At 38.0% G+C, this 27,986-nt stretch overlaps 3 protein-coding genes across 3 annotated transcripts; 2 read left to right on the top strand and 1 right to left on the bottom strand.

Annotated features, from left to right (window-relative positions):
* Positions 1 to 1,638: 1,638 nt before the first annotated feature.
* Positions 1,639 to 7,070, bottom strand: ube2kb (ubiquitin-conjugating enzyme E2Kb (UBC1 homolog, yeast)). The gene is made up of 7 exons (XM_038272837.1): positions 6,745 to 7,070; positions 5,974 to 6,067; positions 5,823 to 5,881; positions 3,955 to 4,037; positions 3,764 to 3,863; positions 3,491 to 3,619; positions 1,639 to 1,762 (listed from the first exon to the last, which is right to left on the bottom strand). The coding sequence occupies exons 1-7, from the start codon at positions 6,805 to 6,807 to the stop codon at positions 1,688 to 1,690; spliced, it is 603 nt and encodes a 200-aa protein (XP_038128765.1). The 5' UTR covers positions 6,808 to 7,070; the 3' UTR covers positions 1,639 to 1,687.
* A 1,392-nt stretch (positions 7,071 to 8,462) lies between these two features.
* smim14 (small integral membrane protein 14) lies at positions 8,463 to 16,873 on the top strand. The gene is made up of 5 exons (XM_038272838.1): positions 8,463 to 8,674; positions 12,822 to 12,917; positions 13,511 to 13,559; positions 13,668 to 13,822; positions 15,031 to 16,873. Exons 2-5 carry the CDS (start codon positions 12,843 to 12,845, stop codon positions 15,067 to 15,069), a joined length of 318 nt encoding a protein of 105 aa, XP_038128766.1. The 5' UTR covers positions 8,463 to 8,674; positions 12,822 to 12,842; the 3' UTR covers positions 15,070 to 16,873.
* Positions 16,874 to 18,233: 1,360 nt separating this feature from the next.
* Positions 18,234 to 27,709, top strand: map9 (microtubule-associated protein 9). The gene is made up of 13 exons (XM_038272829.1): positions 18,234 to 18,570; positions 18,655 to 18,748; positions 21,224 to 21,718; positions 21,807 to 21,982; positions 23,063 to 23,162; positions 23,234 to 23,301; positions 23,389 to 23,450; positions 23,554 to 23,716; positions 26,405 to 26,491; positions 26,590 to 26,751; positions 26,840 to 26,985; positions 27,289 to 27,421; positions 27,496 to 27,709. The coding sequence occupies exons 1-13, from the start codon at positions 18,496 to 18,498 to the stop codon at positions 27,610 to 27,612; spliced, it is 1,878 nt and encodes a 625-aa protein (XP_038128757.1). The 5' UTR covers positions 18,234 to 18,495; the 3' UTR covers positions 27,613 to 27,709.
* The last annotated feature ends 277 nt before the right edge of the window (positions 27,710 to 27,986 follow it).

Here is a 27,986-nt window from a genome sequence, read left to right on the forward strand (position 1 = left end):
ATCGAAAAGAAAAGAAAGAGGATAAACACAGCTGCAGAGCTCCACTGCTCAGGTGGAAGAATCTCTTCACAACATATCTGATCTTCACAGAAAGGTAGAACACAATTTGCAGTCCCAGGTAGACTGTGCCTAATGCAGAAGACACACTGTGGAAGAAGGCGCTTTTTGGCTGCCATGGAAAACCAACTAATAAGAGAGGGAGGAGGCAACATTGGTGGGACGCTTCAGCAGGACAGGGGAGATATTTAAAGTGGATGGAGATGATTAAAACCTCAACTTACAGCCAGAGCTGCAGTGAAACGGTCCTCCTGAAGCACATGTTACGTTGACCCAGGGAAAATCAAAAACTAGGATAATGTTCAATAATTTAGTCCAGTCTGCTAGAGTCAAGGTGCACAAATTCTGTATTCAAAACTTCTAGATCTTTCCTCTAACAGACTGCAGTCAGATGATGCTGCAGAGGGGATGTAGCTCTCTAGCAGGACGGTAGGACTGGGGCACCAGTGCCAGAGATGAATACCGCCACAGTGGTGCAGACAAAGTGAAAGCTTCCTTTGTTTTTGTTATATCTATATAACACCTTTTTCCTTCACACATATGTTCCAATTTGGTTTGTTACTTAAAACACTTAAAGGACATTTGTTTTAACTAGGTGGTGTGTGTTTAGGGGTTCAAAATTCAGAAATAAATTGCACTTTTACTGGAAAATCACATATTTAAACTGGTTGTCCTGCAATGGGCAAACAGTTGATCCACCCTGACATTTACACCCCCCTAATGACCGCTCACCTGGACTGGAAAAATGTTCTTCGGGGAAAAGTGGAAGTTTTCAAATAAACACATTTCCACGACACAAATTGGCCAAATGTAATAAAAGGATCATGCAAGGCTAAAATAAACTAGAAAATATTTGAATGTGAGATAAGCAGAAGGAGTTGGCATGTCCTGCCTACGCAGATCAGGAATCTGGAGGGGAAGAAGCCCAACACACCGAAAGAGGGCAAAAAGGGACCTCTGTGGGACTTTTCATGGATTGTAAAAAGTGCATCAGTAATGTGAGCATAGTTCATAGTTTAAGTCCTGTCCAAATTGAGAGAAAAAAAAAATGTGTGTAAAACAGGTTTAAATTTTCAGCTTATTTTCTATGTGCATGAGGGCGAACGGTGGAGGATGTGAAGTAACTTTCTTGTTCAAATGTACAAAATGCAAAGTCCAAACATCAAAGTTCAAACGGTTCAGGAAAGAGCCAGTGCACCGCTAATGCTCAGCACTATCCAAGTCAAGTATATTTAATCCATCTTTTTACAGCATTAAAAGTCTATAGGAGAGACATGGATGCACATTCCAGCTTGTTACCGGGGAGAAAAAACCAAGGTGGCGACAAACCACTGGCAGCTGTTAAATAATGGAGCACAAATTGGTGAGAAGAGAGGAAAACAATATGTTTGGGCTTATGAAGAGAAAGAAAAGCCTCAGTTTGATGGACAGGCAGAGTGGTGAACATATTAGCATCTGTGCTGCTGGTTGGTAGCAAGCTCTTAATAAAAGAAGGTTCAGACTGCTGAGCTGAACGTGACAAAAGTCGTCCGTTTAAAAAAAAAAAAAACGGTTGGCGTGGTGCCCAGAGGAGCCGGGGCACTCAGGTTTTTTTTGTGTGCGTGATTGGATCCTCGCACCTGGATGGAACTCAGTTGCTGAGGAGAAGTTCTGTTGCCGTTTCCACATCCCAGGATTTTGAAGACAAGGCCGCTATCACTGCATTCTAAACACAAGAGGAGGGGAAATGGTTGAACATGTGATTATCTGCAAACTATTGCTTTTTTATATTGAAATATATAATTAAGAGCTATAAAACTTAATTTTCTTGGTCCAGGTTTGAACATTAGTTCCTCATTTCTGCTATAAAAATTAATTTTTTTTTACGTCCAAATAGGACGTGCCTTATTATTGCAGGTGGTCATTATAGATAGGAAGCCAAGAGATCAAGGGAAAAAAAAAAAAAGTTTTGTTTTTTAACTTTTTTTACTGGCAATGCTGGAAAGAATATATCAAACCTTTAAATTACTAATCCACCTGTATATAAGGGAAGATTGAGTGAGGCAGCTTTTTATTCACAGTCACAGCATCTGACTCCTTATGAAAGGTATGTTTTCTGGTCTTCTCCCCTTTAAAGACCGGCTAAGAGACATGGGAGGGTTTTGTACCATAATCAGACTTATATTTTACGAAAGCAGGAAGTTGTGAATATCCAAGTTAAAAGATTTTGATCAAATAAAAAAGAAAAATTTTACTTTTTTTTTAAAAAGGTATAGTGGAGGATTTTCACAAATATTTGAAAAGACCCGCCCCCTCCACTGAAAAACAATGCACATGCACAACCCTGTAGCCGCTCCCGAGAGGATACACCTATTAAACACGTGTGAGAGCGTGCAGGAGCCCCTTTCTCCTCGTGCATGCTCTGCTTAAAAGTTGCATCGCTCATACAAGCTTACTTTCAAAAAGTAGATTTGCAAATTTTCCACTATGTCAGACTCACCACTGGTAAATGAAAATGTGGAAGAGCACGGAGGAGGGCCTTACGTAAACATATCACCAGAATGATTGACAATTAGAAGGACCACTTATTTAGATGATCCACCTGGAAAAAGAACATCCTCCACTGTGCCTTTAACCCACAGCTTAATCAGTGAGGAATTAAATTACATTCAACTGATTCTTTACTACTATTGACTCATTTAAAGCCATTTTACACATTGCTATCAGAGGTGCAAATAGTTGAGGTTTCTGCCTAAACATATAAAAAAAAAAAAAACAACCAAGAATCAACAATTTCATTATAAAAACAACATATAACTTCCCTCCAGTAGATGTCAATTATCTTCTACTTTTCTGACAGGTTTGAGCATCACATTAGAATTTAAACGTATAGAGGACGGTCTTTTATTCTGAGTGGATCATCTAAATAAGTGGTCCTCCTGATTGTCAATCATTCTGGGGATATTTTTACGTAAGGCCGTCCTACGTTCTTGCCTCGTTAGCTACATTTTTCTGCACATGCACACTTGCAGGTGTGTATGTGGTGAGCTACGGTTTAAGTCATTAAAGCTCACCTTTCTCACCACGGTTCTGTTGAAAGTGGCTGAGGGTGGCAAGAGAAAAAGTGTCTACGAAGTGTATGAGAAGAAAAGAAAGGCTTCAGAAGAGGCAGATATATCCCGGAATACTTTGCACGGAGTGCATTATGGGATTTGTTGTCACAGCCCGTGACTAATAAATATGGCGCTGGCACTGTCTGTGGACACAGTACGCTTGTATTAGCTACGAGTACAGCACATTTTAAACAGGGTGCTCACAAGGAGAAATGGGCTCATGCATGCTCCTGCACGCCCATTTTTTTTTTTTTTTCTTTAAAGTGGAGAGGGCGGGTCTCCACAATACCTTAATGTTGGGTTTCAATGCAGTGCAAAGGAAACAGGGCCGTGTCTCTAACCTTATCGAAGCCCATGGCACAGAGTTTGTCTATTTTTCTTGTGTAGTCAGGACTGGAGACTGGAGCGCCTGCATAGACGTGCGACCACAGCCTGGCTGTCTGTTTGAACATTTCAGGGTTCTGCTTGTACTGAGGATTCAAAGCAGAACATTCAGTTAGTACAATTTCAACCCAGTGAAAATATTTTTTACATGTTTTAGGTACTTGTTTTCTAAATAAGTTAAAGCACAGGGAAGCAGGAGTGTGGTTAAAAAAAAAAAAAGTCAGTCTCACCTGGTTTGCAACTACTGCATCCTGTGGATCGTCTGGTTCTGCAGCAGCAAGAAGAGCCTGTAGGGACAACAGCACCGTCCGCAGGGTCATAGCAGCTGCCCTGAGTGAGACAGATTGAACACTGGAGTAGAGAAGTGGACGAGTTGACCTCTAAACACCACATATCTCAGGGTTTAGCTCGACCCACTCACCACTGGTCTTTCAAAATATCCAGACATATTGCTCCCGTCACCGAACTGATGTTAGGATGCCAGATCTTTGTGATGAAGCGCACCTGCAGAGAGGCAGTTGGGAGTCAGTCTTTACCAATGTGTATACTTTCGTACAATGGATTTTATTTTTTTACATGAAAGAAAAAAAAATTTATTTAATCTGTGATTTTAACTGAATGTTTAGAAGGAGCCGTTTGATCAGTCGCCTCAATTTAAAGCATGGTTTAAAAAGACACGTATAGCCACTATTTCTAACTTGAACACAATCACAACGTTGTTATAACTAAACATTTGTTTGCAGAGGTACATTTGATGCATACTCTAAAAAATTAGCAACGGTTGAAATGTTGAGATTCTGATCATGGCTCTGACCTTGTGCCTTACTTTCTCTTTCACCTTTCTGTTTTGCAGAGTCATGGCGTACAAATGCACTGAGCCTCAAACACTGTCTGTCCAGAGACTTTCAGAATATTACACAATTTATATACGAAATATGGATTAAGACTCTATGTGACCAAAAGTAAAAATCTGATATATAGTTAACAAATTGAGGAGTATAATAAACGCCATTATTCGTCAGTTAACTTAAAAGGGAAAAGAGAAACCTAAAAGCAGCTTTGTGTCGACCCAGTGGCTTCCAGGTGAAGGGAAAGTTCCTTAAAAACCGAAGAACAAAACCTTCAAAGCTCCCACGCAAAAGAAGATCTACTAATAAGGAGGATGTGATAACGATCATATTTAAGCAGAAGCCTTTATCGCTGCTACAGATGGAGGCGCTCCATTAAGTGACATAAACATATCTTTAACTAATCAAATCTTAATCTGAAGCATTTTGGAACTTCATCCTCTACAGCAGGTGTTTCCAAACCAGGGGTATGCATACCCCTTGGTCAGCAAGTGCATGGCAAGGGGTACATTGAAATATTTTATTTATCAGGTAAAAAAAAAAATAGGGCTGGGATCTGTTTTGCTTTGCGAGGACCCAATTGAAAAATTAAACAAGCTTTTATCAACCAAAAAGTTACGTCTTTTTTATATGTTTGAGTTCACCTACAGCTTTTATGCACATTAAACCCAAGCAGAGGAACAGACTGGATGTAGAGAAAAGCCTGAAATCAGCCGTTTTTCCACACTGAGCTATAAGAGCTCATCAAAGCAGCTCAGGTGTTTTAATGCAAACAAAGTAACTAATTAGGTCAGTCTGACTATAATTTTTGTTCTGCATTTCGTTCCCTATTCATAAAGTTTTTTTAAGTTATTTAGAGGAGCTCCAGTTTGATAAATACAGGTTTATAATATGATTTCATTTTTATTTGTATTTATTTTTGATTTCTTACCAACTTCCACACAACATATTTCTGTTCTTTTTTAATTTGAGATGGAATGAATAACATTCTAAAAATTAAATGCTCAAATTAAAAGATTAAGTAAAATGGTCTTTATTTAATTTACAGTGCGTTCCACTTTTTGACAATCAATACTTTTGACTGAGAGGGGACGACAAAATGCCCAAAAGGGTACAAAAGTCAAAAAAAGGCTGGAAAAACACTGATCTACAGTACAGCTTCACCAGCTAGAAAATATCATTTAAATGCAACAGAATACCTTCTCTAGAAGAAAGGAATATATTTTTTACATTTTCTTTTAAATGTGCTTATATATTGTGATGCAGCATTTCTAACAAAGAAGCTTTCACCTTTAAAACCACATACCTTGTAAGAATAGTAATAAAAGGTACTGCGATGTTTAATACCAATGGTTACAATTTAAGATAAAAAAAAAATAAAATGAGGGGAGCTAGAATTAAGCCTTGCTGAACACCACAGATCAACCATTCAGATACCTACCTTTGGAGGGTTAAATGGGTAGGTTTCTGGGATTTTAATTTCAAGCTGGTATCGGCCACCTTAAAAACCAAAAATGTAAAAAAATAAAATAAAAAGATATTAAAACAGGTATCTGTGCTTCGATTTTTAATAGAGAAATCCAGGTGTTTACCTTCATAAGATGTGTCTGGTGGTCCTGCTATTTCCCCCCTCAGCTCTGTGAAGTTCTCATCTACCAAATCCACTTTGATCTGGTTTTTACTGGTCTGGAGATTAAGACAGAAAACAGAAACAACATTGATATATATTCTGATATGGTTCCTTTTTTTAAAATAAAAAAATACATCTGTTCTCTGTGTCTAAAGGATATCTTTACTTTTATAATCAAAAAACGGATTGTTTGCTGGAGCAAAGCTACTTAAAAACTAAGAATTAGCAATAACTCTTCATTAGGAAATAACATTTCCATTAACAGTGACCACAAACAGGCGGTTAAAGGCACATAATGTGATGCTAATGCTAACTGTAGATGACATCAAACTAATGCTTCCTTAACAGACTAAAAGCAGTTGAAACACCGGTTGATTCATTGAGTCGTGATCATTCATGGCACATGTACTGCAGTTTTATTTTTATTTATATATATAGGTTTGTTTCAGGTTGGTTATTACTCAGATTGTTGGTAACAAGAGGCCTGTCAGTTGCCAATGTTGTGAATCCCCGGTGTTTCCTGAACGCACCCATCTGACATCATGTCAGCTCTGCGGGCATTTCTGAAGCTAACGCCTAGCTAACTTAAGTTGTGATGATGCAACACAGAACCAACACCTCCACAGGTAATGCCTGTCCTCCATGAAAGCCTCGCTTTCCCCGCACGTTTAAAAAAATGAATGTAAAATAAAGAGTAAAGGATAGAGCAGGTAGGGAGCGAAAGCAGCCAAACCTCCTCGCTTTTGAGAACTTCTTTGAACTCTCGCTTGATCCTTTGGACCGCGATGTTCGCCATGGTGTTGTGTGTCCGCTGAGCCGCCGCTGCCTCAGGGCTTTTCTCCCGGTCTGATCGGTGTGAGGATCGCCTGCGCTTCTCTCACTCTTATTGGGTTCCTTTCACTTTGACCATCTAGCGCTTCATTTCAGCTCCCAGCGCCTGCCTTACAGCGCAGAGTCAGCGTCAGTCAGTCATGGAGTCCAGAACATGCTCACAGAGAGCAGCGGTGGATGGAGCACCAGCTGGAACCTTCATTAATGAGCTTGAGTGACACAGACAGACAGCATGGGCTCTACTCACACTGCTAATCAGGACATTTCCCACCCTACACTCCACCACTGAGAGAAGACAGGACTTTATATCTGCTTAAATTGCAATTTACTTGATTAAAATTTACTTAAATAGAAAAAGGTGAATACATTTATTTACAAATGATCATCTTAAGATAACAGCTTTATTGCTTATATAAAATCATATTCCAACAATCCAAATTTACGTGTAACTTATATTTTGCATTACAGTTTAACAGAAACATCCAATACCTCAACAGCAACATAAAATCAGGGACGGAGATAGATGGGGGGCCAGATGGCCATGCCCCCCTTTAAGGCTGAGTTAAGGGCGGACTATACTTCTGCAACCGCACACATCAAATGTCCCTTGCGTCTTGTCGCGAACCAGTTTTGCTGGTATGCCCCTGCACCGTCGGTCTGGAATTCCTAGGGATGCACAGCCATTTACCACCAAAGCGCAAGGGGGAGCCTATTCGAGAACTTGCATGAACTTCGGTGGATGGTCGTGAGAACTTCTTCGGCGGTGCCGGCGGAAGTATTTATTTTCCAAAATGACATCTCAGAGGCATAGTACAAGTGGTTGTACTTCCAAACCTGCTCGTCATAGTTATCTATTGTTGTTATTACTCCTTGGTTTTTAAAAATGGAACGCCCCGGCACTGAATCGAGAAGGACGAACAGACAGACAGCTGGAAAGGCATACCAAGGACCAATCAGAGCTGCTTTTTGCCTGCGCACTTAGGTTTGAGGTCTGCGCGGCTTTGCGACCGTCCGACATGTAGTCAGGATTTTTCTGAGGCGCGCGACGAAGGTTGCAGAACCTCTGCACAATCCTCCAGTATATATATATATATATATATATATATATATATATATATATATATATATATATATATATATATATATATATATATACTGGAGGATTGTGCAGAGGTTCTGCAACCTTCGTCGCGCACCTATATATATATATATATATATATATATATATATATATATATATATATATATATATATACACATATGTATATATAGTACAGGTGGATGGGTTAAATGCAGAGGTAAATTTCCCCAATGTGAGATCATGAACGTTCATTTTTGATTTTTTTTTTTTTTTTTTTTTTTTACATAATCAGGATGCCACATAACGCCAACAAGTTGGTTCCAAACTTTAAAAAAATTCCAAAAATTAAAATATATTATGTATGATATATATTATAATATATATAATATTCTTGCATGATTTACATTGGTTTGACCTATGACAAAGAACTAAAATATTCAAATGTTTGGTTACAGAGAAACCCAGATGTTTAAAGTACTGTGGATCTGCACTGACTGTTACCAGCTGGACTGTTTGTTTACTATCCTGGATGAAAGATTTCTGCCTCTGTGATTGGTCTAGAGACATGCCTGTCAAATATTTAGACCAATGGCAGAGGTGCGTCTCACCCAGAGCATGGTTGGTCAGAAGGTTCTATGGTTGACATGTCTGCGGAGGTTTGACGGTGATTGTTGGCATCAGTGGCGCTGCAGCAGAGCAGCACAGGCCGGAAAAAACACACTCAGTCGTTTCTGAGTATCTCCAAGCTTTAGTAAGTTGTTTTCTTTTCTTTGGTTTTCTTTATCTGAGTGTTTAGCGATAGAGAAAGGAGCGGAGAACATGGCAGGCTGTTTTCCCTGCCTGTCGGACCAGAAGCTAGTTTGCTAAATGTGTTGAAGAGCACAGAGGGGGAAACCCGGAAGGTCTCTAGCAAAGAAGTGGAACCTGAGCTTTTTAAAAGTTCTGGTTTCAGTTATGTTAGCATGAAGTCAGCTGTTTCTCAGCTGCTCTACAGATGTTAGGTGTTCACCAATGGACGGAGCTGCGCTGATTAAAGTAGATCTACCTAAACTTTTCTACATTTCCCCACCCGCCTTGCTTTTAGCAATTTGCCTTCTAAAGTAAAAAACAAGAAAAGAAAACCGTTTTTAAATCAACCGATAAAATGTTTTTTTGTTTGTTTATTGAAAACAGGGATTTCCTACTTGTATCGAAAATCTTAACTTGAAATGCTTATTTAAGGTTTTCCAGGATATATATATATATATATATATATATATATATATATATATATATATATATATATATATATATATATATATATATATTTATAATTTTTTTATCACTCTGAAGTGCCAAACTCACACTATCAATAAATGTCTTTTTTCTGGACTCCAAATTCCCAATATTCATACTTCTTTGTGTTTATCCCCCTTTACTCTTAAACCCCTAAATGAAATCCAGTGCAGCCATTTTGACTCCACTAGTATTGTCATTAATAAACAATTTATGTTTCAGTGATTCTCAGTATAACTCCAGCTGTCTGTAAGAACATTATGAAACAAATAATATCGTTAAGATTAACAACCAACAGACGGATTAAAGAGAAAATGGAGAAGCTCAAAGCAAGGACAGCTTATTTGATAATATCCCAAATTCCGACCATTTTAGGGAGCACATTAAAAAAGGAAAATAGAATAATCACCCAGAAATTGCACTTCTAAAACTGCTCCTACCTGGTCATCTACCTAAACTGAGAGCATTAATAAGAGGAGCATCGAAGAGGACATTTGGAACTTTGGAGGAGCTGCAGAGATCAGCCGCTCCAGTTGGCTAATCGCTGGATTTGAATTGTGCACTCTAATAAATCTGGCCTTTATGTCCGAGGTGGTAGGAGGGTATTTATGTTTTTTAGTCTGTACAGATGTTACCTAAATGAACTTGTCATCATTTGAGCTTGAAATGTTTGTTTCCTGATGTTCAAAGCGTACAGACCTCTACCCTGAAAGATTTACAGCTATAATAGTGGTGAAAGGGGATTCCAAAGAACGAAAACAAAGACTAAACTAGGGTGACCAGATTTGGGTTTCTGAAAAGGATGACACCTTTTTTTTTGGCGGGGGTTTCGGTCGCTCCGTCCACCGGAGTTTCCCGACCAGCCCTGAAGCTCACAGCTCACTCCTGCTGTACTCCTGTGATTTTAAAATTCCCCCTGGACATTTTTTTAGGTATGAAAAGTAGGAAATGTCCGGGAAAAAGAGGATGTCTGGTCACCTTAACTAAACTGTTCAGATTACAAAGAAATAGAAACAATTAACTTCTTCTTTCCGCTGCCCTTTTTAAAATCCAAATAAGATAGGTGGAAGTTTGTTTCTTGCAGAAAGTGTAAAAGGGTTTGATGTATGCATATATATGCATGGTACTGAACAGCTGGTCATTTAAGTGGAGGATTAAGAAAATCCTTCCATCTAATGTTTCACATCTTACTGGTATTAGTGAGTTTTCAACATGGGATATCTTCTCAGATTTCACAATTATTAGGATTGTGGTCGACAGTAAAATAAAAAGATCTACAGGATGGAATAAGCTTTCTTAAAGGTATGAAGGAGGATTTTTCTCAGAAAAAGTGTCCAGATTATTCTAAAATGAGATAATGGTTGGGTATTAATCTTGCACTAAGCCCCCCCCCCACAAAATCCATAAACTCTGTGGTGGGACCTAAAGAACATTAGCCAATCTACTTTGCCTTCTGTCAAATCAAACATTTTGCGTACGTGCCCCCAGTACATATTTACGTAGGCTCCAAGCATAACTCGTACGTTATTTGCCTAGCAGTCCTCCATTATGACAAAGCAAGAAGATGTACTCCCAAGCTTGTTTGCTGGGTTGCGTTTTTTTTTTTATCTATTTGTTCACTCTTTTGTGTAAACTCGAGCATCAATGGCCGAAAAGAATCCTGACAAACTTAACTGGAAAAGAAAGCCTTTTTCCAATGTAGTTGAAAAGAGGAGAGAACGGTGCAGCAGAGCCCTCTTCTTCTTATGGAGATTTCCTAATTACTAGGTGCATGCTGGATCTTTGCTGCCTCTCTAGGTGAAGTACAAGATTACCGGTGGAGGCATTTCCAGCGTAGAGAACTTTAGCGGACATATCTACCGCCACAGAATCCTCTTTCCTGCCTTTAAATTTGATTTGGCTCATTATAGTGTTAGAATAGGCTTTGATTTACAGTATAATTTAAACAAAGAAGCTGTCATAATGTGATTAAGTACATATTATGGGGTTTAGACTAAAATGCCAACACTATGGAATGCATATATCCGGTGGGTCGATTAATCTGCACCAAAATCGGGTCCAGATTTGCTAAACTTGTGTTTGATGATGGATACTCGAATTTATAGCTGCAGCCTTTGAAGGACCCAGTCCAGGTAGACTTCTTTCCTTCGAAGGCCGATAAAATAAGGAAGCCGGAAGAGTTGGGCTATAGATTCGAACACATCAAGCGCTCCTGGCTGTCGGCGCCCCTCACTCAGCATATGCTTCGTCGCCTAGCAACAGTGACAGTTGACTCACAAAGCAGGCAAAGAACTGATGCTGAACTACTTTCTGCTGTTCTGTGTAATAATTACATTTAGTTTATTGAAAGGTTTGTATGTGTCCCTGTGCAAACGGGTTTGGCTGGCATTAAAGCACAGATTCTAATATCTGTGCAGTGTGGGGACCACAAATCTGATATCCACGACATCGGTACTGCTGCTGAAGCCTCTCAGCAATGTAATTAGCACACAGAACAGTAGTAAGAAGTTTAGGTTTTCCCTTTTTTGTTGCTAGGTGACAGAGTGTACGCTGGATCATTTTTGAATCTACAGCCGAACTCTTCACAACCCTCAAAGGACCAGTCCAGGTAGACCGGGTCCTTGGAGGCACAGTCACTGAAATCAAACACACCCAAATAAAAAAAAAAATCCACTGGACTTGGTTTTCAAGATTTGAAGACATTTCACTACCTCTCCAGGAAGCTTTCTCAATTCCGATCCAGATATTTGAATTGAGGAAGCTTCCTGGAGAGGTAGTGAAAGGTCTTCAAATCTTGGAAACCAAGTCCAGTGGATTTTTTTTTTTTTTACTCTTTCCTTTTATTTTCAATTCTGATGAACCTGCATAAATACTGTCTTTCAATTACTTCTGTTTTATCAGAGTAACAAAATCTTTGAAAAAGACACTTCAATAAGACTTTTAGATTTAAAAGGAGGAAAATATTCTTTTAATCATAAGAACTTGTGCCATAGTTGTAGCGCCTCTAATAATTGCTGTAGAGCTAAAGTTACTAGAGCATGTTTTTTAAAATCTGTTTTATTTTAAAGTATGTTAGTGGATCTAGAAACTTCTACCATGTAATGCATGCTCTCCTATGTATAAACTTAAAGTAGGACGTTGAGATGCTCTTCAATGTGGAAAAAGTCCAGAGAAAATAGGTTGTTAACCCTGCCATTATTTACAGTCTGAAAAATCACTGAAAAAGTTGTAAGCGAAATCAAATGAGGATCCAAGTTTATCTTATCTCGGTGAGAAGAGTTGTAAGGGAGTTATAAAGATAGGCCTCTTTTTGTTAGTGAGATAACTGGTCTTAAATGAGTTAGTTGGACCTATTGTGGTTTTGTTTTGCATGTATGAAACTGGCTTTCAAGATACAAAATCATATAAAGCAGAACAGCAGTTAACATTTGCAATCCTCCTCTGCTGCTTTCTGTATCAACCCAGATAACGCAGAGCCCGCCGACGCTCCTGTCTGAGCAGACTCCTCCTCCTTTGTGTGTTTGTTACCGTGAGGCAACAATACAGCAGTGACAAGAGGCAGGCTTGGATTTCTGTCTCTTGTTCATGGATGCCCTGCTTATATGAAGTGCCTCTGTTTCAAGGTGGATACCTGCTGGTGAGAAATGGCTGAGGGAGGCTTTGACCCCTGTGAGTGCATCTGCTCTCATGAGTATGCTATGAGGCGCCTCATCAACCTGGTAAGCAGCAAAAATGAACGGATTTTTTTTAGAGTGACATTTAAGACTGAGACGCAAAGGTGGTTAAAAGTGTTTGGAGTAAATATTGGGATAAAATCTAACATAACTGAGCTTTTACAGCTTGTTAGGAAAGTGAAAGTAATAACGGAGGAGAAATGAGCTTTAAAGACGTCACAGAGTGAGGCAGGATAAGATCCTGGTTCCTGGTGTGTGTTTGCTTTGCTTCTCAGTGACGTCTGCCTTCTGTTAAATCACTTTTATTCTGTGTTTGTTTTTAATCTCTAATCGACTGAGAATTAGTTAAAGGTGAGAGTTTTAGCTGTAAAGCTTATGCCATTCATCCCGCTTTTATTTTCTGTGACTTTATTTTCCCTCTGTGCTCAGCTGTAACTTGCCTGGCAGGTTGCAGTTGGCTGATTACTGGAAGCCACTCTGAGCTTTCTGATTTGCTCACAGCAATAAGGGGTGTTGTCCTAATTATGAATAGATCTCAGATAGTATTTCAGGAGCTATAACAGAAGATATGTTATCGTTTTGTGACTTCAAGTTATATTTGGTGATTTTATTCAGCATGTTTCTTCTTTTAATTTCAGCTCAGGCAATCCCAGTCGTACTGTACAGACAACGAGTGTCCTCTGGAGTGTACGTACGCCCACCGTCCGTATACGACTGTGTGACATAACAGTAGAAACATGGCCTGCAGGCTATTTCTCCCATAGGGTTGTCTGAACCTTTTGTATTTCTGCACAGTGCCAGGGCCCGGTGGGTCGGTGGGTGGAGGAGATGACCTGACCCTGCCGATGGTTCTGATGGGATGGGTGGTGGTGGCCCTGGTCCTGTTTCTGCTGCGCCCATCCAGCCTCAGAGGAGCCCGTCCAACAGGCAAACCCTCTGGACCTCACACTGTCAGTACTGATCACTCTTTCTTTGCATAAGTTGGCCTTTTCAACATTTCCACACTTTGATATAGTTCATTCAGAAGAAAACATCTTTTCAGAATTTTGTAACGTCACAAACAGAAATTTCAATATGTGTGTTTGGATTTTACACAATAAACAAATGCATATTAGTTCATAGAATCGGCAGAAAGAATCGGTATTCTTTAATATTACTTACACATACAAATATGAAACCACAGCTTAAATACCTTTTTTTTTTGTAGAAACACCTGTTGCTGCAGTTATTACTTTAAATGTTCCCATATTTGCAACTAAACATTAATGAACTAGCTCAAGATAAGTCAGATTGGATAGAAGACATTTCTGGACATCCTTTGACTGGGTTAGTAGGAGGCTGCACCTCATTGAGGGAATGGCGCCTCCTACTGGTTGTTTGAAAATGGCTTAGTTCATACACTACCTCCATAATTTAGCAGAGATACAAAAGGCGACTGTCAACCAGCTCCAAAGGCGGCCCAGGAAACACACAGCCAGACAGCGGAACTCCGAGCCAGCTCCCATGTCAGAGGATGAGGAGAGCACATAGAATTAGTCAGAGAAACAGGACTACACTGGAAAACAGGCCGATCTCCAACATCTATAAACAAAGATGTTGATGGCAGCAGACCAGCTGATATTTCTCTACAGGATGATGTCACAGCCAAACAGGAACAGACGAGGCAAAGCTACTATGAGAAAAAGCAGAGAGAGCAGAACGTTAGAGGTTGAACTAACAAATTCTGCAGAGATTTCCTTATTGTTGCATAATGAAGATAAAGGTTATTTATTCTTGAAGCTAACCCAAGCCCATTACACCCCTCCACGACCTCATCCTGAACCCGTTTAATGTGTGTCCTGGTCTTCACGCCGCTGTTGACTCTAGCAGTTAGATTTAAGGTCGGGTTAGATTACACACAGGCTGACTTTATTTAGGGGACATCTGAATTAAACTAGCTGCTTCCTAGTTTGTTGGGGTTATAATATTAAAGGCAGGAAGGTACAAATACATTCAACATTTTACATCAGTTATTTGTTGTGGCTATTGTTGACATTATTTTTTAATTCCATGTTAGAATTATTAGCTTTGTGTTGTTCTGCCACACATAATTACATTAAAATACATCAGATCTTGAGGTTTTAAAAGAAAAGTTAATCAGTTCTTTTTTTATTTGCAGAGTGAGAGAAGGGAGCCCCCAGCACCACCAGTGGACTAAGACTGAGTACCAGCAAATCCTCCAGCTGCTCAGACTGGGCATGCTCTGGGCCAATACTGTGAGCAGGACCACCATACGTCAGCCTTCAGTCACATATCTATTGCTTTTTCCCTTTTCTAATCTGGTTACAGTTTTTGTTCTTTGATCAGTTACTTAAACCCAGCTGATGCTGAATCAGTAAAATCAACACAGATCTGGTTGTTACTGTAATAATCATCTATAGAGGTTAAAGAATGTTTTTGCACACATATTTGAAAAAAATATAAACAGTATAGTTATTCTAATCCCGCTATGATTTTTCTTTTCTTCAAACATTGTATCAAGATGGGAAGCTGCTTTCTTCATGCATTTTATCATGATTGTTTATAATAGGCAGTTTGTCATTAACTCCTTGTAATCCAAATAACTGATCCTTAAACACCTTTCAGCACATGTACCATTTTATTTCTTGTACCAAACAGGATATTTTAACCAAACTGTGCTATTTTAAATGTCAGTATATTGTTAATTCAGGTTGTATTAAATCAGGATACATATTTTTGAGTTTGAAGTTGGTCCCAGCTGCAGCACTAAGACCCAGAAACTGGGAGATAAGCTCTGAGTGAAGGAGTGTGCTTCCTGATGAGTGCAGAGATTCTGGGAATTCCACATGGGGTGATTTTCAGTCCCAGTTCCAGGCTTTCCCCATCAGGATTGGTGGTGATTTTTCTTAAGATCTCACTGAAACATTCCACTCTTTCAGGTTTATAATTGCTACATAAGATGTGCCAGTACAGATTTAACAGTAGTTTACAACGTCTTTAATCCGAGACTTCACTATAAAAGCTAGAGTAGCCTAGATATAGGGTTTCATAAGGGGTGTTTCAGAGTTCTGAATTGTTTTTTTTTTTTTAGGTTACAGGCTTAAATCAGGTTCTTAAACTGTCCTAAGAAATCGGTCAGGGTTATTGATTATGCTTCTTTTCAAGAAGGTCTGTCCCTTTATACATCAGCTTTTATAGTAGCCAGACCAAAAAAAGTCACTTCTTTTGTGGCTTTGGTTAATTGGTGATTAATGTTTGCATGTTAATTACTGATTAATTAAAGAATTCCTCTTAAAAAAATATAATCCACCCCAGTCTTCTGAATTATGAAATTCCTTGTGTAAAATAATGACTGAGTCTGGATGGTAAACGGTGCCAAGTTTTACTTTAGAAATCAATTTAAAGCACTTTTTACAAGCGGTGATGCTATATAAAGCTATTTTGTGAAAGAATTGCAGTCAAGAGTCTACGTGCTTTCTTTAGGTTAACACTTATGTCTCTGTGAGCAATATTGAGTGACAACAAAACAGTAATTTTTTCTTCTTTAACTTTTGCACAAAAATAAATTTAAACAAATGCAATCCGCCTAGAGCCACTGAGTAAACCAAATATGCAGCCTTTTTTTCCTCAAGCTTAACCATCATTAGCAAACATCTGGGCTTTGGGCTGCTAAAGCTTTACTCATTAGTTTTCGGTTTGAAGGATGTTCAGTTTTGAAAAACTTTGGGTTTGTGGCTATTTTATTTGAATACCAGCAGATATCTTTATTTTTTTTCTGAAGCTGCCCAGACTACCAGGTTGGAAGGAAAGAGCTTTAGGAATTAGATGAACCATAAGTCATGGAAATGAAGTGAAGGAATAAGATGGGCTGTATCTCTGACAAGATGAGTGACTTCTGTATTTTATAAGAGCTCAAATGACATTGATTCATAGACTAAAGGGCTTTAACTATGCACTTTTCCTACAGTAAAAAAAATAAAGGCTTCAATCTGAATCTCTTATTGGTTTTTGGTGTTTGTTTTGTTCTATATAATCACTTATTTCTGTATCTCCTTAAGGATGATATAACCTTAAAAAAAAGTTCCAAACTGTCACCATATGAATTAGGAAAAATTACAACTACATTTATACATCAAACCATGTTTACTAAAATTAAATTAAAATTTTATTTAACCAGTTAACTTTTTATTTAATTTATTATTGGTTTAACAATTTGAAACTCTGAAGGACCAAGAGAGTCACAGGACAGGGTCTTTTTGCCATCTTCAGCAATCCCTCACCACTGATCTCTATTCACTGGATTGCTGATTTCCTGTTGGTATTAGGGGGTTGAAGTGAAGCCACCGGCAGCCATATTGGTACTCCCTAGTTAGACCGGTCACAATGTAAACAATATGTGCGCTACAGCATCGAACAACGATGATTTTCTCATTTTCAGGGGGATCTAAGACTTAAAATAAAGATAAATTAATCAGTTGGACATACACTGGCTGTTTCATTGCATAAGTAGATTATTCTAACTTCTAATAAAAAATAGGCACATCCCATTACATAGTCATTATGAAGTCAATGAAATCTCTGAATCATGTAATTTAACATATACAAATCCACCACAATTCATGTGTTTATGGAGCATAATAATACAGATGTGACAAAAGTGCAACATTGATCTACATGTAATATATACGTGTATTTATTACATTGTTATAATTACATATAAGGCAGAAATGTTAAATGGAGAGGGTATGAAGATACTAAGATGTTTTTAACTGTATACGACTGTTGATATTTTTTGTATGTGCAAATCTGAATATAAAATGCTATTGCAAAAAGGATTTGATAATGCAATATAAAGAAGAGGAAGAGAAATTTACCTTTTTAAATGTTTGATAAGGAAATGTAGTTATAATCAAATTTATGAATTATGGTTTATACATTTTTTTAGCAATGCAATTTGGAAATTCATTTTCAAATTTGTAGTATTTAAAAATTAATTATTAACACAATCTATGATTCCTCTTTATGCACTTGGTTTGCAATTACACTTTTCAAATTGGATTCCTACTTATGTTAATTTTGAAATGGCTGTATTTTTATTTATTTTTTTTTTATAACTCTCCTGGTGCTCCAATTTTTAAGCATGACTAAAAAGCAAAAATGGAAAACATCTGTGAAGGCAGATATTCACTTCAAAAAATCAGAATTCTGACTTTTTTTCTCATATTATACTGAAATAAATTTTAAAAACAGTTATCTTTTGGACCTAATCCTCTTCCATATAATTTAACTTAAAAAAGCAACAACTAAAAAATAAAAGTTTTATAAAAATAACAAAAACGTTTGAGCATGCGCAATGTTGACCGCGCGCCTGGTCTCCCTGGGTTACCATCAACAAGTAGATTAGCAGGGGCAGCAATGCTAGCTTGGCTTCGGTTTATTAACCCAATCTAAGCGGGTATGTGTTTTTAACAATACATGGCAGCCTGTCTATAGTAGGGACTTCTTACTATAATATGCCTGTGTTGTAGAACAATAAGTAAGAGGCTAACTAGCCTTAGCATACGTTTGTTCGTAGCATGCTAATGCTTAAGAGAGCGAGCTGTTTTTGTACTGTTCGGTTTACATGATGGCAGATCAGGGGGTTAGGACACTTGCATATACAAAAAGCCCCAAAATATCGAAAAGAACTACATTCCAGGTAAGAACTTTTATGTATTTAATTCGGGTTTTAAAGCAGTGATGTTTCAGCCTTTAAATAATTGTTTGAATAATTGTGTTGTAGGATGAACTCCAGGCTGCTGTGTCCTCCAGGGAGAGCAAAGCAAAAGCACAACAACATCTCTCCTATTATGATGACTGGGACGATGAAGGAGATGGTAAGCTGTCCAAACACTGAAGCGTACATTTAAAGACCTATAGAATAACTATAACCACAAAGGGTTACTTTAAATTTAGCAAGATATATATTTTTTGTAAAATCAGTCAAACTTTTTCTGGATATAGTTTGTCATTTGTCAAGACTGCTAAATGTTATATAAAATGGGTTATTAAAAAACAAAAAAACAGAATGTTAGAACTGTAACTATACAGTCATATTTTTACATCACTTTTGTTCATCACAAGGCTTTTATCACTGCTGCTTACCTTATTCAGGCTTCACTTAAAAAAAAGAAATAGTCCAAATCAGGGGTCTTCAACGTTTTTTAGGCCAAGGACCCCCAAACTGATGGTGAGATGGAGGGGGGACCCCCTAATTATATATATTGTATGAAATAGTTTTATATCAAACTGGTCCTATAGTCACTCTATTACAGATGGTCATTAACGAAAGTAATTTCTCTGGGATTATTAAAGTATTTTTGATTCTGATTCCTTGTTGATGGGACAGGTATTGTGAATGAGAACTGCTGAATATGTGCATTGAAGACTGAAAGACATCTTCTGCTTCCATTTATCTACTTACTACAGTGTGTTGAATTCATTTTAATGTGTATTTACAGACATTTCAAATAGTGTAAAAAAAAAAAAAAAATGCAGGGGGGAATATAAAAAAAATCAACCAAAACTTTCGTGACCCCCATGCACTACCTCCGTGGACCCCCTAGGGGTCACGGACCCCCTGTCGAAGACCCCTGGTCTAGAGAGCTGTACTTAACGAAATTTCTTTTTGTTTACACTTGTGTGTACAAAATGACAAAATCAAATCTGTCTGTCTGAGTCACTCAGTCAGTCAGTTAGTTAGCTAGTTAGTTAGTTAAAGCAGCAGTTCCTAACCTTTTTTGATTTGTGTTCTCCCTTGGCCATTTTATCATACCAGGAGTATGTGGGTCAAATGGGCTGATTATTGTCCAAAAATAGAAAGCACAACTGATTATAAAGTGAAATATATTTATTTAATTGCCTTAACTTCAACAATTAATGCTCAGATATTTCATGATTTTCAATTAGAATAACCATGAACATGTTTCCTGGAAAAGTGAATAAGTAATGAAACATATAAGAAATAAAATTGTGTTACGAATCTACAAATTGTAGCTCTTCTGAAAAAGTCCCCTATACACACACATCTAGACTTGACAAAACAGGAACAAAAAAATAATATTCAGATTCACTGTAATTTTTACTTTATTTCCTTTTTTACTTTATTGAATCACCTGACCTTCTCTTGAATCCCCAGCAATGGGATGATTTATCCATTTATCCTTGACTGCAGCTGCTTTGGAGCTTTCTTCTTTTGTGACCTTTGTCTTTGCCCTTGAGAACAGTAGTGCAGGTGCACTTCACCAATACCCACTCTATCTGTCTTTCATGTAAACGTTGATTAAATTTTTTTTAAATCTTTTTGGTTGATAAAATCTTGGTTTATTTTGCATTTGGGTCTTACAGAGCAAAACCCTTCCAGGCCCTGTTTTATTGTATTTCTCTGTCTGGGAAGTACATTATTATATGTTTCCAAGCACCCCCTGCAATGCATTGGCGGACCACAAGGGTCACTAGTACCCCTGGTTGGGAATCACTGATTTAAAAAGCAGCAGATCATGGTGAGCTTATCTATTTATACAGTGTTATCAAGGGAAAATACCCATTTTTGGAAAAATTATTCATCACATTCACACACCTCAGATTAATTTACCTGGTATCTGTGTTTGTTTATTTTTCAATATTTGAATGGCTTTTTATTGAAATTCTTCCATCAGAGGTGTTTACTAGTATTCTGTATTGCTGCACATTAAAAAAAGGTTTGAGCTGCAGGTGAATTTAAACGGGTTTCAGAGAAATATTGCATGACACAGAAAATGTTTGTTAAAGAAAAGTCTCAGACAGACAGGAACTGCATATGATTAGTGTAAAACAAATCTCCAGGAATCACCTATTGCCGACAGCACACAGATGTCGTTCAGATGGAGCAATTGAAACATGTGGACTTGAACAATTAAAACAGCCTAAAACCAGTCCTGCAGCATCCAATGGGATTTTAGTAGTGTTATTCTGGGTGAAACACCTAAATTAACACCTTCACTTCTGAAACTTTGTCCTAATCTGTCAGTCCATATTAATGGTAAGCATATATGGAACTTTCCTCGTCATACAGATTTGACTGGATTCCCAAACACGTGTTCACACTATTGCATGGATCAATAGGTTAATTATGAAGTGCCTTGCCTTCCTTTTTTGGGAGAGAAAGAATCTGATGTAGGTCATGAAATCCAGCAGTGTAAATACATCCTTCGTTTTCTGCTGGGTCTCTTTAGTTTGTGCACATTTAGACTGAATATGCCACCAGAGAGTAGCTATAGATCTAACGATGTTGTCTAATGACTTGAATTTGCTTTTCCCTTCTGGTGTTTCAGATTTTTTGAACAATCTCCTTAAATCTAGAAAAAAGAAGATTGACGCTTTCAAGGCCGGGAGGAGTAAAGCGACATTTAACACCTTTGAACTTTCAGATGAAGAGGGAAAACAGAGCAAGCCGAAAAAAGTTTCATTCCTAAAATCCCAAAGAAGCAGCTCTTACTCAAAAGACGCATCAGCTTCTGAGCCAGATGAGTCTTCTAATGACGGGAATGTCAATGATGGCTCTCTGTCCGCCCAGGGCTCCACAAACAGCAGTGAGAAGTCACAAATAAACCGAACCAATGTGGAACCTAACAGTGACCTGATCACAAAACAGACCTCTAGTATGTCATATCAAACATCAGATGATGCTCTTTCTTTACCGTTACCGTCTGACGGAAGTGTCGGTGAGACACCAGGTCCAGAAGACAAAGAGACAGATTCTGTAGTGGAGGAAACCTCCCAGCTGCCAGCAGTATCTACTCCTCGCCATGACAACACTGTTTCAGCTGGTTGGTTTAATTGGCTTGTTTGACTCTTATTTAATAATAGAAAGTTTAAAAACTTATTCTCATAGTTTCATTTTGTTTGATTATTCAGACAGCGTTACAGAGAAGGAACCACCTAAACCTAAACCTCGCCAAAGGACTCTTGGATTGAAGCCAAACATTTCGCAGAACAAAGCCGAGGAGGAAAGTGGAACTCAGGATTTCAGCAGATCCCAGACATCGTCTATGTCCATCCTCTTCTCTACCGATGCATCCAGCACCATAGCAGTAAGAGCTGGAAACGTTAGAAACTAGTGTCAAAGTACATAGAATAAATCAATGTGAGTTTTAAACTCTCCCAGATAGACAACAGCAATCCAGTTTCAAAAGCTTTACGATATGAAATCTCAGATTTTAAGTTTTTTTTTTTTTTTTTTCTTATTTTGCTCACATTAGAATTCTTGAGATTATTTGATTGATTTCTATGCTTTTTTAATTAAAAGTACAGGAGTCTGTTCATAATTATTACATTTTATTTGCATCATTACATCATTCTAACAGATTAAATCAGATTAAAGAGCACTATTCAAGTATCCCACGCATGAGTAACAATTTGATTGAACGCTTCTTTACTTTTAGTTAGTTGGTAATATTTTTGGCCTGTTGTTCTTGTGCCTGGCCGAGGTCACTATACAACAAGGGGAGACACAAGTGTCTGTCAAAATGATTTCTAAGTTTCAATAAGAATTTGTATAAGCTAAATAAACCACGTCACAACAACTAAGTCCTGCAGGTGTTAAAAGCCAGCAAATAAAAGCCCTCTTTTAAAATTTGGCAGGGAAAGAGCCTGCCTAATGTGCAGTGAGAGGCTATTCCATAAACGAGGAGCAGCAATAGAGAAGTCTCTGCTCTCTCTTAGCTTCCTCTTAAACCTTGGTACATGCAGGATATTTGATATTAAAGACTATGTGTGATTAAAAATATTATTGTCTGCATATTCTCTTTTGTTTTGGGATAAGAAAAATACAGTTCCCCTTGATTCCCTTGAAATATTTTTGAAAATAATAAAATTTTCAAGTAGCAAGACTATGCAAAATGCTGTGCCTGAAAAAAAAAACTTTAAAAAAACAAAGATAGAAATTAACACTGCGGCAGTATAGACGTAATTAATTAATTAACCAACATGATTAATTAACAAGAATACAAATGAATTTAAGGTTTTCTTTTTAAGCTCTTTCTTTGGTTAAAAAAAACAAACATATAATTTCAGTTTTGTTTTGATTCATTTGAGGGAACTATTTGCACATCCATATCTCTTTAAGTCTAAACTAAACGTGTTTTGTTTTGTTGTTTTTTTGTTGATTCCAGTTGACAGATGGAGATCAGACTTCATGTAGCCCCAGAAAATTGTGTTCAAATAATAGGGAAGAGTCACAAGCGACCACCGGGTCTACGTTTGATTCTAGAGGTAATGACTGACGCCCTGTGGTGGTCAACCTGTAATGCAACTTATTCCTCCAACTGATATTACTGTTTTAGATGGTGTTGTATCCAATGACAGCCTGGAGCCAGGGAGACACTATTCTTCATCATTTGAAGAATTTAACGTAAGTCAATCTTTCTATTAGCCAGCAAGGCTGTGATGGTTTGTCTTTGTTATACATACTTTTGACCTGATTCAATTTTCTATACAGGAACACGTGCAAGGTCCGTCAGATCAAAGCTCTCATGCCCCTGAAAGGTCATTTGACACCAAGTGAGTGAGTAGGCTTCACTGATGAGGCTGCATGAGAGGAAGCCGAAAAACAATTCCCCATCAATGTTTTTTTTTTTTTTTTTTTTTTTTTATGTGGCATTAGGACATCCAGTTCTCACTCTAAGACCACTGAAAGGTCTCAGAGTGCATGCTCCAGAAAGGTGGAATCAAAATATTTGGGAACATTCAAAATTCTGGACCGGAGGCTGTCATTACAGGAGTCGTCACCACAAGCAGCGGAATCTATCAGAGCTGCAGTTTACCAGGTCAGAATGAGTTTTCTTCTCTGCCACCACAGGAGCCCACATTGATCTAGATTCATGCCATCATCGTGTTTGGTGGGGTTTTTTGTTAGGTGGTGATGCAGTTGAGACAGAGGTTCCCCATGCTCTGAGATGCTGCCAATTGTTTACAAAATGATGAGGTCAAAATATGTTCTGTATTTACATTGCTGGTACACACACACACATATTCGTTCTGCCATCGTAGTGTGGACCATGTGTTGACTCCCATTGACTTCCATTGATTTTCAGTCATTTTCAACCCTTTCTATGCCCTAACCCTAAACCTAACCATTACCAATGCATACCTCACCCTAAAACTAACCCAATTTACACCAATTGAGCCCTAAACCATTATAAACCATTAGCAAAATAGCTTGTGAGGACCAGCAAAATGTCCTCGCTTTACAACAACTCGTCCTCAATTGGGTGGTGAAATTTGAAAAATGGTCCTCACTCTTAGGGCTAGACAGGCACACACACACACACACACACCCAAACAAAAAGATGAAAGCATTTATTTATTTGTTTTCACCACTACATAGAATTAAGCTAAATCCTTACATTAAATTGAATATTTTGCAAAAGCATTTTTAAAGACGACGATGAAAGCTGATGGTGGAAGTTTGCAACCTGATTTTTATACAAATACGGGTTAAAGTTTGCTGCTGAGTCAGTATTACATCTTGCTCTAATTGTTGCTTGACGATAAAAAAACAACTTTAATCAAGATTCGACTGGACTAAATATCAGGTTCTGCAACATCAGCCGTTTCAGTTGGCCAACATCGCTGCAGGTAGCTTAACAGATAAGGTTTTCTTTCTGGTTCTTCTGAGAAAACTGGTGTCACTTCCTGGATCCTTTGGTCCATTTAGACGTGTTCAGAATCAGAATCAGAAATATTTTAATAATCCCAGAGGGAAATTACTTTTGATACACGCTCCAGATACAGTTTTTGATATATATATATATATATATATATATATATATATATATATATATATATATATATATATATATATATATATATATACACTCACCGGCCACTTTATTAGGTACCCCATGCTAGTAACGGGTTGGACCCCCTTTTGCCTTCAGAACTGCCTCAATTCTTCGTGGCATAGATTCAACAAGGTGCTGGAAGCATTCCTCAGGGAGTTTGGTCCATATTGACATGATGGCATCACACAGTTGCCGCAGATTTGTCGGCTGCACATCCATGATGCGAATCTCCCGTTCCACCACATCCCAAAGATGCTCTATTGGATTGAGATCTGGTGACTGTGGAGGCCATTTGAGTACAGTGAACTCATTGTCATGTTCAAGAAACCAGTCTGAGATGATTCCAGCTTTATGACATGGCGCATTATCCTGCTGAAAGTAGCCATCAGAAGTTGGGTACATTGTGGTCATAAAGGGATGGACATGGTCAGCAACAATACTCAGGTAGGCTGTGGCGGTGCAACAATGCTCAATTGGTACCAAGGGGCCCAAAGAAAGCCAAGAAAATATTCCCCACACCGTTACACCACCACCACCAGCCTGAACCGTTGATACAAGGCAGGATGGATCCATGCTTTCATGTTGTAGACGCCAAATTCTGACCCTACCATCCGAATGTCGCAGCAGAAATCGAGACTCATCAGACCAGGCAACGTTTTTCCAATCTTCTATTGTCCAATTTCGATGAGCTTGTGCAAATTGTAGCCTCAGTTTCCTGTTCTTAGCTGAAAGGAGTGGCACCCGGTGTGGTCTTCTGCTGCTGTAGCCCATCTGCCTCAAAGTTCGACATACTGTGAGTTCAGAGATGCTCTTCTGCCCACCTTGGTTGTAACGGGTTGTTACATTCTCCATTCTCCTCTGACCTCTGGCATCAACAAGGCATTTCCGCCCACAGAACTGCCGCTCACTGGATGTTTTTTCTTTTTTGGACCATTCTCTGTAAACCCTAGAGATGGTTGTGCGTGAAAATCCCAGTAGATCAGCAGTTTCTGAAATACTCAGACCAGCCCTTCTGGCACCAACAATCATGCCACGTTCAAAGTCACTCAAATCACCTTTCTTCCCCATACTGATGCTCGGTTTAAACTGCAGGAGATTGTCTTGACCATGTCTACATGCCTAAATGCACTGAGTTGCCGCCATGTGATTGGCTGCTTAGAAATTAAGTGTTAACGAGCAGTTGGACAGGTGTACCTAATAAAGTGGCCGGTGAGTGTATATATATATATATATATATATATATATATATATATATATATATATATATATATATATATATATATATATATATATATATATATATATATACATACATACACAACAAACCACACAAGATAATAAAGATATAAATATATACACATATAACTGTTCTTGTTGGGTGGAAACATTAATTTGTTGACTAGCTGTTTGAAGTATTTGTTTTGCTCTTAACATCACAAAGGGCTGCAAACCCGAATATTTTGATCGGATACATACTTTGATCTTTGTAAAACAAAAGGAAAAAATCTGATCTCATAGTCTCTAAGTAAAAACAGAGCTATGGGAATACATTTTTTACATAATTTCTTGCTGGATTTTCAAGTTGTTTTTAGATTTTACCAGGGGTTATGTATTTCGAAGTATTTAAAATCTATATTTAGTTGAGTTAAAAACCCTCTATGGTCACAACAGGAATGGCTTAAAAAGAAGAAAGAGAAGCTACGAGGGAACATGCAGCTGAAGAAGGAAGAAGAGCTTCGAAAGGAAAGACTGGAAAAGGTGAGTCTTAACTTATTTCTTCCATCTCTAAATTAAACAAAAACACATGCTAGTAAAGTTTACATAACTACTGCTGCTCACCTGTCTTCCAAAAATAGGAAAGGCAGTCTAAAAAGGAAGATGCTATTGTCTCTTATGAAGCTTGGAAAGAAAAGAAGGCAGAAAGCCTCAAAGCCAAAGCCAAAGAAAGGCAAAGCATGATTAGAAAAGTGCAAAAAGAAAGTGAAGAGAAGGAGGAAAAGAGACAATCTGCTAAACAGGTAGACTCAAATTTATTCAAAAAGCTATAGTAGACATGATTGTGTATGAGGTCGATGCTGAGCTGTTGTCCGATTATAATGACTCAAGGTGTTTGAGAACTGGAAGCGTGAAAACATTCAGCAGCTGAGAGAGAAAAACAGAAAGCAGAGATTGATCGAAAGCAGAAAGAAGCTGCAGAAGCAGGAGGAAGAGGAGGAAAAGAAGAGAGACAGTAAATCTGCATTTTCTGACTGGTGAGTGTTAAATAATGAGTTGATTCAGATCGTTTTATTCAATAGCTAATGGACGTCTGTTTCAACTATCAGGTTTCAACTTTATAGACTAGATTAAGTCCATTCTCTCACCTGCTGTGCCTTCAAATGAAAACGATGCTTGTCTTTTCTCTTGTTTTTCTGTTGTTATGAAAATCGTTAAACACATGGGGGCACTCTCAGCTGGATGTTCCTCTTTCAACCCCTTCTACACCTAACCCCTCCTGCAATGAGATGATAAATCTCACCTCAATCTGTTTTACCTCTCCTCTTCAACTTCAAAAGGTGTGACAAAAAGAAAGACGTCCTTCACGAAAAGCTTAAGGAGCGCAAGGAAACTAAAACAAAAGCAGAGGAAGAGCAATACCTGAAGGAAGAACGAGAAAAGATGGCATTAGAGACGTACGAAAACTGGCTGGTAAGTGCAATGCTGAAGAAAACCAAAGCGGATGGAGTACAGAAATATTCATTGTTGTCGGGTTTCTCCTACAGATAAGAAAGGATCGAGAGCAGAGGAGAAGAAAAGATGAACAGCGGATAAAAGCAATACTTGGAGAGAGTCCTCCGCCATGGAGCCCTCCAAATAAAACCGTCCCATTTGGAAAGTGACACTCTACAGTAATATTACATTGTTTTTTTTTTACATTTTTTTCCCCCCAAAAAATCTTATGACTTGTTTTAAATAAAAAAATGTGTTGCCTACAAACTGATTTGATAAGGGTGTTTCTTCTGCATGAGATTGTTCTTTTATATTCTTGACATTTATTTATACTTTTTATGTCTTTGAGTCCTTATTATACCAGCACTTGCACATTAAGTTTGTCCGCATCATTTATAAACATTAAATCAGATGTAATCATCCAATAATTACTCAATACTTGAGTAACCTTTTTGTCAAATACTTTTTTTTAGTGCTGTCAATCGATTAAATTTTTTAATCGCGATTAATCGCATCAATGCCTGAGTTAACTCGCGATTAATCG

Source organism: Cyprinodon tularosa, unplaced genomic scaffold, assembly GCF_016077235.1.
Source record: "Cyprinodon tularosa strain WSP-4 unplaced genomic scaffold, ASM1607723v1 ctg841, whole genome shotgun sequence".
Taxonomy (NCBI): domain Eukaryota; kingdom Metazoa; phylum Chordata; class Actinopteri; order Cyprinodontiformes; family Cyprinodontidae; genus Cyprinodon; species Cyprinodon tularosa.